Consider the following 12,875-nt stretch of genomic DNA (forward strand, 5'->3'; position numbering starts at 1 on the left):
AACCAGAAAGTATAAAAGCTGTACAATGGAATGTCTTTTTTTCTGTCCTTGGCCCAACTTCCCCCATGCGCACCCTCCCCCAGCCCCACCACAAATAACTCTGTTCTTGGTTTCTTAGGTTTCCATCCATAACTGTTTTAGGCATGTACAAGCAAATAAAAATGTAAACTCTTTTATTTTTTTCTCATTTTTACACAAAGAATGGCATCATATACATACTGTTTGCTTTTTTGACTTAATTTTTCTCAGCCGTCTTCCCATATCACTAGATAGCTTACTCGTTTTTTTTGTTAACTACTTGGGATTCCATTATATGAACATGCAGTCATTTAACCAGTTCCCTATTAATGGGCATTTGGATTGTTTCCAGGCTTTGTATATATGTTATTTCACACATATATAAATATGTACTTGTAGAATAAAGTCCCCAAAATGAAATTTTTCAGTGAAAGACCATATGCATATGTAATTTTGAAAGAAATTAGAATACTGGCCTTCATAGGGGGTGGTTAACAATTCATATACCCACCTGCAATTTAGACAGTGCCCACTTAGCCACAACCTTACAACAGATGTTAATAAAAACTTGGATTTTTGCCATTGTGATAGATGCGAAATTACATTATCAATGTGTTTTAGTATGTCTTTTTTCTCATTACAAGTGACTACCATGTTTTAGAGCCATTTGTATTACCTTTGTGTTCACATCTTGTGCCATTTTTATCTTTTTATGAATTTCTAAGAGTGCTTTATTGGTTAGGAGTATTAATCCTTTCACTGTAACGAGCTGTAAATTTTTTTCTGATGTGTTGCCTATCTTTTGACCTAATGTGGTTTGCTTAATGTGGTTTTGCCATGCAAATTTTTATTTTTATGCAGTCTAATTTATTGTTTTAGTGGTTTCTGGACTGTGAGTCAGAATGCCTTCTTCATTCCATAGCAATAATTCACCTATATTTTCTTCTGGAAATTTTATGTTTTAATTTTTTTAAATCTAAATTTGTATTTCTTTGGAGTGTATCCTAGCATGAGGTGTAAGTTATGGATCCAAACTAATTTTTGCCCAGATGATTACCCAGTTATTCCAATATCATTTATTGAACTGTTCATCTTTTCCTTACTACGAGTGTGAGATGTTACATTTATCATACCTAAAATCTCACGAGAACTTGGCTCTCTATCTGGGTTCTCTTTCTATTTCACTGGTCTATGTACTCATGCACCAGGACCACACTATTTTAATTACTCGGGGTCTATGTTTTACTATTTGGGGCATTGGTCCTGTCTCATTCTCACCTTTTTTTCCCCCCACGATTTTCTTTAGCTGTTCTTGTTTATTCCATATGAGCTTTAAAAAAAAATCCTTTAACACAATGGATCCCTCTAAAACTCTGCCCAACTCAGTGTTTTCTCTCAAGGATTGCACTTTTAACCATTCAATGTGTTAAAAGTCACTGTTCTTTTAATTTGATACTTTACCTGATACAGATCTACTTTTTACTGCCTGTTGTGTTATTTCTGCATTCTACTTGCCAGTGCTCAAACAAGTAAGGGCAAGGAGAAGCAGGATTTGTAGTGCCTGTGTAGACAGAATTTCATCTCAGGGCTTCTATTTTTAGACTTAGCTTCTAAGAATCATTTGAGAACTACATAGCAAATCCATATTTCCTTCTTTATTCCATTATGAATTCTATGTCCAAAAGTTGGATATCTGTCCAAGATTCATAAGAAAATAGATGGGCCCCATAAATGAGCATTAAACCTATAAAGTCAATAGGCAGTGGATAAAAGTGCCAGAAGTCAGCTTAAAAACGAGGTCTGCCCAAAGAGCAGGGTCTGACGCTCGTTCACTGTTCCAGGATTGGGGATGCAGCGCGAACAGACAGACAAGTATCCCAACCAGCGCAGAATTTATGAATTCCACAACCTAAGTAGGTTACATCTCGTTTCGAATGAGAATGCACCAAGAGAGAGATTCTATCAGTTGAAGAGGAACAGCTAACAGAAACCTGTCTAGTGGAGAAGGTGCCCTCAATGTGGATGAACCTGTGTCTGCCTGACAGTGTCATTGAGTTGTCACAGATTGAGTAAAATCCATTTAAGTCGTCCATCTAACACCCCTCGGTCAGAGCAGAGGGAGCACTTGTCATGTAGTGTTCTGATACAATTTAACTTTCCCTGTGGATTTCTTCACCAGACATACCAGTGACACAAATCGCGTGGCCCTGGTAGAGCACTGCTTGTTTATCCCAAACGTACTCTTTCCCTTTAACACCTCAGCCACTGCCTTCCAGGACCTGGAACTGCAAGGAGCCTGGAAGAGCTGTTGTAGGTTAATAAGGTGCACGGGAAACTGAGATTGAGTCAAGAAAAGGACCTGGTGACAGGGAGCAGTCGTGAAAGGGAGGGGTTGTGTGGCTCATGTCGGCTGAAGAGAGCCGACATCTGAGCTCCAGTCCAGAGGCTGCAGTCCAGACGCAGAAGGTCTCCTGGAGGCAGTCTCGTATTCTGAGTGGTAGGTAAGGCCAGGTTTGGGGGCAAAGAATTAACGCTGGCAAGGTATAGTCCATTTATGGGGAAACACAGGACAGGTCCCAGCCACAGGTCAAGGAACAGAGGTAAGGAATCCATCTTGGTAGGAACCAGTAGGTGCTGCTGGGTCACTGGATTTGGCCTGAGGCCGGAACCCACACTTGACCTGGGCAGCGAGTCTCAGAACCTCATGCTGAAGGAACCCACCCTCAGCGCCCAGGCCCAGAGGAGCTGGGCCACAGGGACGGGAAATCAGCAGATTGAAGTTGGGCCACAAGGACATCACTGCAGACTTCCAGGTCCTGTGACCCTTTGGTGCACGGTCTCCTCATGGCCCCGGCGGTGGCCAGCGTGGCTGATGGGAGAGCGCTGCTGCCTTTGTGGACTCGCCCACAGACACCACGTCCGAGCCGTGCCTGTCACGTCACAGGCACTCGGCACACACTGGCTTTTTCAGCCTGATCCTTTCCAACAGCTCCTTCGTCTGGACCGTGACAAGTCTTAAGCAGCATTACAGTGGTATCTCGGTGTTTGAACGTCTCCGTGGACAAACGTTTCGGTTTACGAACGCCATAAATTTTATGGATCTATGGTATCATTAGACAGTAAAATTCATGCTAAATTTGCAGTTGTAGAGGTTGATTTTAAAGGTCTGTAACGGAGTAATCCATTTTGCACTACTTTCTAAGGGGAAACTGTGTGTCGGTTTTCGAACGTTTCAGAACTCGGTCTTCCGGAACGGATTATGTTCGAAAACCGAGGTACCACTGGATGTAGTTTGAAATGTTAATTAAAATTCTCACATAGACAAAAAATGGAAATGCCTATTAGCTGTGTCTTTGATCAGCCCCAGACCAGTCTCTATTTTACCATGTGGTCATCTAAAGTGAAAGCAAGTATTTTTTTAACCAAGTTTCTTTAGTTGGAAATCTTGATAAAAGTTTCAAATATTTAGACCCTTAGTTCTCAAGTAAGTTCACCTTTACTGCTAAAAACTAAAAGCAATTCTAGTAATATGCACTATGTAACGATAAATGGGAATGTTCTCAAAGCACTTCTCACGCTCCAGGCTTTCCTAATGCTTATTCCTCTCCTCTTAATAGGGGTTAAGTGAGCAAGGCCACCAAAAAGCGGTCCTTGGGATTTTGGTAAAAAGAGGAAATCTGGGCCTGCACTAATGACTGTGCCTAATCTATGCAGCCAAACGTGGTACCTGCACAGTTACTCACTGAGATATGCCTGAGATGCCTGACATACTCAGGTAAGAACGGACCTAACTGTGGTTGATAACTGTACATACACCTTAAGAGTCAAAGCTTCTCACCCTCCACAGGTGTATGTAGGACGCCCCAGACGCCTTGTTCACCGGCTCAATGAAATGGGTTAATTGTGAAAAGGGAAAAGAGCCAATGAAAGATGGCTACACAAATCAGCTGGATTTCTTAGGTGCCTACTTCTGCAGTTCACTGCCTCCACGTATTTCTTATAGATGCCAGAAGCATTCGCAGGCAGCCTTTTAGTGCTGAATCCGAGTACAGGGAGGCACAAAATTTCTAGGGATATTGACTCTTCCCCATCAATTTTTAACTTTCATTATGTTTCCTTAAAACGAGGACATTTGGGAACTTTAGAACCAGTAATCACCATTCCTTGACTTCTCTTAGCCTTTCCTGTTTCATGTAAGGAGTAGCGTTGTTAGTGTACTTCGCAGCACAAGTAAGTTGGGAAGCTCAAGGGAATTTGCACTTTCCTTTCCATCCATACCTGGACCATTTCACAGGGTATATACATGAGTGTTTACTAAAGAGACAGATCATGTGACACATAGTTTTTAATAGTCTAGATGTGTTTGTGCTTTAGCATTACTTTTTAAAAAGGGGACGAAGAGAAAAACAGGCACTTAGAACATTTTTATCCTTTCCAATAAAAAGTAGTTCAAATAAATACTAGCAGCTTTATCATAAAAATAGATTATGGCTTTTACTAGTTAATGCCTATTAACTATTTCAATTTTCCTGCCAGTAATAACAATAAAAAAAGTGTTTATACATCATAGGATGAGTATAATTGCATGATTTTAGTGATATTTTTATCACTGTATTTAAAAATATATCTACCCTGGAATGAGCTAATACTGAAGAATGCAGTACTTTCTGAAAGCCTGATTGATGTAAAGGAGTTTTAAGCATATGCTAAGTATGCCTTTAAATTCTCCTAAGTATTAGTAACAAAAACAGTGTGGTAAGTGACAAGTCAGGGTGTTCTTAGAGCTGTTTAGATTAACACTTAAAATATCTTAAGGCAACCTGAATAATCAGTGCAAATTTTGCTTCAGTGTAGAATTTCCCCTGAAAGTAACTATTTTAAATGATACATGACCCAAATTCTTCCACACTGAAAGTCAAGAATGTTATGTGCCATTATGCAAGGTATAAATGAAAACCCCAATCCTGACCACGTAAAACATGAAATCCCAATTTTAAATACCATCAAGATAGGAGAAGTAGATTTGATCTCTGTGAAATCAGTGCCCAGAGATAAATTATTCCTGAAGACCAAAATGGGAAGTAAGAGACATCTGAACGGGGGGTTGTCGTGTAGGTACGATACGTACTGACAGAAGCTCTTCCCCCGCCCTCCCTGTCCCAAGCTGTGAGACGCCCTCGGCAGAGCAGAACACTTTCTCTGGTAACAGGACTTGCCCTAGTACCTTACCTCTGTTTTGTAGAAAATCAGAGTATTTAACCGCCTTCAAGAGCCAGTCTCCAGTTATAGGCAGTTTTACAACTGCAGAATATATTATATATATTATATACATATCTCTTGGAGGTTTCAGAATGGCACTTATGTCGGGGAAACTAGTATTGCATGACAAGTGTTTCACTTAAACAGCTTATAAGCAGTGGTCTGGAACCTGCCCGTTTTACTTGACTAAGAGACAGGAATCACACTAGAGAATATTGCAGTGCTTTTCCCATTTTAAACACGCAGCTTCTAGTGGGCTGCTTTCAGGGCTATTTAAAAATAAAGGGCATTGTTTTAAGTATGTTTGGGAATGAAAGGAAAACTGTTAGGATTCCATATAGTCTTTTGGCTCATGCGCCAGGGGTATTTTTTATTAATCCCCTTTTGAGAACACCTTCTTTGTTCCTTGAATGTAACGAACCGTCAGTGAGTTGGGAAAGGTGCTGTCTTGCTGAAGTCCTGAGGTATAATAGGTCTTAGACTTCACTGGGCTGAAAAACTGTGCAAAATCTCTGGAGAGCGCAGAGGAGTTTTAAGAGTTTAGGTTAACTCTATCGACATTTTTACCCTTAGCATTGGAGTGTATACATTAGTGACCTCTTGAACAGGAGTGCCAATCTTGGCAAAATTGAGGAGACTCTTGGAGGGATCACCTCGCTGGTCCTAAAGGAACTCTAAGGAGCCAGTTACCTCATATGGAGTCTGTTGACATTCTGCTACTTTCTAACTTTCAACCCTGGAGCTGTATTTGGAGTCTACCAGCGTTGGCTTTGTAGTCGTCAGCTGTATCTAGTCTACCAGCGTGGAGCTCAGAATCTGAGTGACCTGAAGAGGTAAGGATTTGAGGAATACTTTAGTCCAAAAGCCTTAAAAAACCTTCAGACCATATACTGTATACTTTTAAAGTGAATTATGCATAAAAGTCTGTGCAAACTAGAACATATATTGCAATAACATTCTCAAAAACCCCTAGTATATTTTAGCATTATTAAGTTATATAAAATACATCTTTATAAAAGTACAGAACTTTTTAAAGTTTAAATTATACCCACTGAGATAGGCAGCCAGGCTCCCTTTTTAGTACTAAAATAAGGTTTTATCAATCTAAGTTATTATTGCTTAGTCTATGGAGCCATTAGAAACCTGTAACAAATAAAAATCAAGTCCACTTGAGTAAGGAAAAGTGCCCTAAAAATTCAGCTGTCATGAAGTTAGTCTTTCTGAAGCTTTCAGAAGCTTTCAACTGAGGAGTCTTCCATAAAACTGTTAACTGGTGCTAAACATGGCTTGGTTTGTCAGGATCCAAAACTGAGTCTGGTGGTAAAGCTCCCGCTTGTGCCAGGAAGCTGTTACTCTGTTGTCCCCAATCATAGTAGTCTGGAGCGAAACTTCAAAAGAAAAAGAGATTATTTCAGTGACGTGAAACATTGTAATCGCTATTGATGACACGTCCGCTTTAGGCAGATACACTGCAGACAATTCCCAGGTTTTTTAAAGTAGTTTCTTGAAGCCCATTCTCCCCTAAGACTGTGCTATGTACAGGGAGGGGCTAGAAGTGCGCTCACAAAAGTCGACGGAAATCTGTAGTGCCTGGAAGTGCAGCATTACTAGAATCACACACCAATCACTATGTGTAACAAAATGTTCTAACAAATTGTATCTGAATCCCAACGTCAAGTGTAATTCACTTACCTGTGTGTCTCTGGATAGATAGCTTTAGTGCCATTTTATCATCTGTAGAATGAGAGTCATATTGCTAACTACCTGGTTGGGCTTTTGTGAGTTAATACCTATAAAATGCTTAGAACAGTATCTTAATATACAGTCAGCAATCAATGTACAATTATTGCTGTTATTTTCTCCTGTCTATGTAGTGGACGGGGTCTTCCACACAGGATTCCCTCAGCTCTTCGTCACTTCTGGCAGGTGAGGGGTTAGGGCACATACAAAGAGAGACACACATGGCTAGCAGGACATGCAGTAGGGTAACTGGACAAGAGAACCGTTTTGGGGAAGAGGGTTAGGACAACTTTTGGTGTCGGGAAGCCATGATTCACTGACTCGCTTCCAGATGCTCTGTGCTCCCCACATCTGCTGGCTTGGTGGACTGGTCTTTCTTTCCCAAGCACCATCTTTAATCCCATGCGACCGGGACCTCCCTGCTCCCTGATCCACTTAGAAAGCCATGTGTTCTCCCAGCTTTTCCTCAGTTCCCCACCGTCGCTAAAGCAAGGGCTCTCTTCAGAGCTCCTTTAAGGTTTTCTAAGGACTTTTACATCTTTTTTCATTTCCTCCCAGGGGGGAGAAAGTTTATGGTACTACGTTAATGACAGGTCTCTAAATTCGCCAAGGATTGCATTAGCTAAGCTTTCACCTGTCAGAAACATGCCCTGAAGCTCCTTTCACAGAACAGTGCAGGGTCCTGGGACATGAGCAGAGAAGAGAGGGGGCCCAGCCAAGCACCAGGTCAGCCCACTTTGCTCCTCTCGCCCCTGCTGGCCCCTGCTGGCCTCGAAGTCAGGTAGCAGGATGGGATATGGAGATTACCAGGCAGGCAGTGGTGTGTGGCTGAGCAAAGAGGAAGGGAATCCTGCAGCTGCCCCCGCCCCCCCCCCTCCTGTTGGCTGACCATGCCCACTGAGGTCACAGCCCTGGGAGGGTCTCTGCTCTGGCTGCAGTTGTCACACACCCACCTCCTGCTCCAGGGTTTCTGTGAAGCCACGTTCCTTTGGTTGGAATCCATCTCACCGGCAGCCCTCACCCTCCAGCCCCGCCTCCCTAACACGCAGCAGGGGCTCACCTTCCCTGAAGACCCTGAGGGGCGATGTTCCAGGCAAGGTCGTCATCACTGTCATATCTCCGAGGGTTGTCAAAGAAGTAGGATCTGGGACTGAAGCCATGGCTGGGGACCATTCCAGGGCTGGTCTGGAAGGACAGTTACTGGTTCAGACACTGCCTCACACTTGACAAAGAAAAACAAGATCTCCTTGAGGGAGACAAAGCTCATTTCACTTGCTTTATACTTGAAAGGTACTGCCTTTTATCAGTACGGACAAAATCTCCTTTCGGGGTTCTGCTTGCAATAATACATTATCATAGTTTTAATCCCTTATCGTAACACCAGACAACACCCAAATCAGCCAAACTAGATGGTCCCACACTGGACATAAACCTATATGATAATGTGGGTATACACAACAATTTAAAATAATGAAATAATAATGATGAAATAATTCTGAGAGAGTTTATTATCCAGTTTCCATACCCTGCCTCTATAATCTGTACACCGTGTTTCTGTCCCCAAGCTGAGTTTACCTCTGAAAAAATTTCAACTGGTTTCAAGTAAGCAGATCAGAACGATGTGATACGACAAACCAAATGTGGCATAAAATCCAGCATTTGTCTGACATCCTGTACATATCATTAGTGGTCTACGTAAAGGTTAACCAACCGTATGAAACAAAGTTGTCATATGGTGGCTAACTATATGTAAACTCCTGCTTTTCTAAGACTAACCGAGTATAGCACGCCAAGTGGCATTTATACAAGGTGGGATGCCTTGAAATTTACCATTTGTAGCTCACAAAACGAAGTTGGACCTTACCTCACACATATACAAATAACTCAAAACGGATCAAAGACCTAAATGTAAGAGTAAAAACTATAGAACTCTTAGGAGAAAATACAGGCGCAAATTTTCATGACCTAGGATTTGGCAAAGAATTCTTAGGTAAGATACCAAAAGTATGAGCAACAAGAGAAAAAAAAAGATAAACTGGACTTCATCAAAATTAAAAACTTTTGTGCTTCAAAGGACATCATCAAGAAATTTAAGACAACCCACAAAATAGAATATATTTACAAATCATATCTGACAAGGGACTTCCATCTAAAATCTATAAAGAACTCTTACAACTCAATAATCAAAAGACAATATAAAAATGGACAGAGGATCTGAAGACACATTTCTCCAAAGAGGACATACGCATGGCCAACAGACATATGAAAAGATGCTCAACATCACTCATCGTCAGGGAAACATAAGTCAAAACCACAATGAGATGTCACCTCACACCGGTCAGAATGGCTATCATCAATAAATCAAGAAACAAGTGTTGGCGAGGAGGTGGAGAAAAGGGAACCCTCGTGCACTGTTGGTGGGAATGTAAATTGGTGCAGCCGCTATGGAAAACAGTGGGAGTTCCTCAAAAAATTAAGAATAGAACCACCTTAAGACCCAGCAATTCTACTTCTGAAATAATTATCCAAAGAAATCCAAAACACTAATGAAAAAGATATGTGCCCCCCTATGTTTACGGCAGCGCTATTCACAATAGCCAAGATATGGAAGCAACCTAAATGTCCACTGGTAGATGACTGGATAAAAATGTGGTATAGTATATATACATAATGGAATATTACTTGGCCATAAATAATGAAAACTTGCCATTTGTGACAATTTAAATGGACCTAGAGGGTATTATGCCAAGTGAAATAAGTCGACAGAAAAAGATAAACACTAGATGATCTCACTTACATGTGGAATCTGAAAACCAACAAATAGAAAACCCTGGAGCTCATAGATACGGAGAACAGAGTGGTGGTTACCTGAGGTGGGAGGGGGTGGGTGTGTGTGTGTGTGTGTGTGTGTGTGTGTGTTATGAGGGAAGGTACAAACTTCCAGTTATAAAATGAGTAAGTCTTGGGGATGTAATGTACACCATGGCGACTATAGTTATTAATACTGTATTGTATGTTTGAAAGTAGTTAAGAGAATGGATCTTCAAAGTTCTCATAAGAAAAACTTGTAGCTGTGTGGTGATGGATGTTAAGTAGACTTAACTATACTGATCAATTTGCAATATATATAAATACAGAATCATTACGTAATACACCTGGAAGTAACAGAATGTCAATTATACCTCAATTTAAAACAAAATAATTTATCAGTGTAAAGTGTCCTGAGACCAAAAAGTTTGAGAAAGGCCATTCTCTGTCAAGACCCATCTATCAGGTTGGCTTCTGCACCACCCTCCCCACTCCTGTCTTACTCTTTTTTTCTATTCCTGACTCATTAGTGACTATCCAGAGATGAATACAAAAAACACAAAGTAAAACATAACAGATTGGTTATTATAGCTATGCTTTCCTTACCACCCACATTTTGCTCACATTGGACAAAAACCATTCATTATACTTTCCCATGGGTTTAAAAGACCACAGATTCAAAATTCTACCACTAGTTAGCGTGGTTGGAATAATTTATGGGGCCCAGCTCCCGGGAGCTTGCATCTTCTGTCTTGCCCTCATAAAGACATTTATATAAAGTTAGTTGAGCAGAAATGTGACCAAATTGGAGGAGTGGCTTTAGCATTCTTCACAATAATGTTCTTAATTCCTACGGCCCCATTCCCTACTCACCATCCAGCATAAGACAGGGGTGAAGAAATGAATTGCCATTCTCTATTTTCCTTTGCTAAAATAGAAGCTTATAGATTTGGTTCACAGGGAGGCTATTGTTGCATCAGGAAAAATAGTTCAACAGTCTGTCCAGGCCCTGACATGCGACTTACTTTCATTTCTTGTGTAAAACAAAGTTAAACTGAAAAACATATTTCCCTCAAAGGAGAATTAAGGGAGAAGAAAATTCCAAATAAGGGACTTTTTTATATCACCACAGGATGAAAGAGGCTCTCTATTGAAAAATCTAAGAAAAAATTCGAATTGAGTATCTTGTGATTAGAATGAGGAGGTATTTTCTGCAAACACAAAATGGTTTACTTACAAGGTCCTTTGCAGGATTTCTAACTCGGAAGAAGTAAACAACTAAGGTGGTAGGTAAGAGCTCCCACACAAAAAGGACCACTCCAAACACTACGTAGCCAGCATCTCCCAGCTGGTTCTTCAGGTCGGCCTGTTGAGAGAGATGGAGAAAGTGGTGTCACTAGAGCGAGGACAGAGGAAGTAGGTTTGACTCAATTCTTTCTAATGTGGACAGAAACGAATTCTAATTGAGTGGAATCCTTTCTCTAAAATGTACCTGTTGAAATCAGGTAATACTAATGGTCCACCCTCAGGTGGGAAGTTACTTAAACCATTCAGGGCAGATAATCCTCCTCTTCAGGATATTCTAACCTGGAAACTGCCACTCTGATGTTTTATAACATCACCCTCCAAAATCTTCCTTATGTCCAAAATAACTTTCTCAAATTCAAGCTGATTTTCTTTCTTCAACAACTGAATAAGAATATGCTGCCCTCTCCCAAGTCTTGAGAGCAGCGTGCCTCTGTTACACTGTCTCATCCCTCGCATAAACCTGACAATTTCTAAACTTCTCTTTACATTCACTTTATCCTATTCTTTGCCCTGTAAGCTCCTTGCAGGCTAGACTGTCAAGAAAATAATTCTCAGAGTCCAGGACGCCAGGCTTCTGGGGCAGAGATATGGCCGAGTGGCCATGCTGTCTCCCTGTGGGGCAGACGGAAGGTGTGTGAGGGACATGCAAGGTTGTGTTTGGGTAACTGTACCAGGAAGCCAACATTTCAAAGAAAGTGCACCAAAATCAAACCATAAAGGGCCCATCACCTAATCTTAATCCTTTTCCTATAATGGAGTATTACACCGTATGTAAATACATTAACCAAAACGAATCATGTACTCTTCAGAAAGATTCCTCTCAAACTTTGCACCTCATATTCCACCCATAGTATGTCTCAATAGTTTGTCGCTCTTTTTCCATTTTACACGGAAGACATGTGCAACTTGTGGCCATTTGTTTTGCTCCTAGATTCTCTCGGTTACAACACATAGGTCTAGATCTCTGAATATATAGCCCCTAACAACAAAATTTTAAAATTTGTGGTATTTTAAATTTATCATAATTACAAGCCCTTACTTGAAAGAAAAACTGAAATAACTATTTTGTAAAACCAAATCTGTTGTTTCATGGTACACGGGGTCAAACAGTTCTGGGGGTGGACGATGCTGATGGCTGCCCAGCAAGATGGGTAACCTTCAAGCCACTGAGCTGGACACTTACGAATGGTTAAAAGAGTAAATGGTATGCATATTTTCCTAAATGGAAATCCTGGGTGTATTCCAATAAATCTAATTTATCATTGTTTGAAGTTCAGATTTTTATATATTTGAGTCTCCAAACAGGGCACAGCTTCAGCAGTGCCTGGCCCCACTTTCTCCCAGCTATATTTGTGGTATTGGTCTGGGTGAGGGGTAGTGGTGGTCACCACTGCTTTAATCCTTTCTCTTATTCTGAAGTGCATCTTGTCCTCACAGGTTTAACTTATCATGGTCATTTCATTCTTTCTTCCAGAGTCATAGTTTAGTCCAGATTCCAAGCACCGCTGGGATTTTAGAAATGGATCTGTATACAGTTAGGTACTCAGTATTTTCCTAGGAAAAACTAAGGCGTTTTTGCAGTTCAATCCAACAGGCTCTTATTACAGACGTTCTATGTCTGTATTGTAATGGCTTCTCTGTGCGGGTCTCTTCCTCAGAGGACGTCAACTCCTACAGGCAGGGAGTCTGCTCATTTCCACATCCCCACCTCTCTGTCCAGGGCTGGAGACAAAGAGTCCGTA

The 12,875-nt window shown here is 41.0% G+C and overlaps 1 protein-coding gene across 1 annotated transcript in view; it reads right to left on the reverse strand.

Annotated features, from left to right (window-relative positions):
* Positions 1–803: 803 nt before the first annotated feature.
* GPR137B (G protein-coupled receptor 137B) overlaps positions 804–12,875 on the reverse strand; it is a 39,722-nt gene continuing 27,650 nt past the window's right edge. Inside the window, exons 5-7 of the mRNA XM_033099829.1 lie at positions 11,063–11,191; positions 8,078–8,202; positions 804–6,665 (exon numbers count right to left, since the gene is read on the reverse strand). Of these exons, the coding sequence (XP_032955720.1) occupies positions 6,554–6,665; positions 8,078–8,202; positions 11,063–11,191 (366 nt within the window). The 3' untranslated portion in view covers positions 804–6,553. The remainder of the gene's footprint in view (positions 6,666–8,077; positions 8,203–11,062; positions 11,192–12,875) is intronic.

This window comes from Rhinolophus ferrumequinum, chromosome 27 (assembly GCF_004115265.2).
Source record: "Rhinolophus ferrumequinum isolate MPI-CBG mRhiFer1 chromosome 27, mRhiFer1_v1.p, whole genome shotgun sequence".
Lineage (NCBI taxonomy): Eukaryota > Metazoa > Chordata > Mammalia > Chiroptera > Rhinolophidae > Rhinolophus > Rhinolophus ferrumequinum.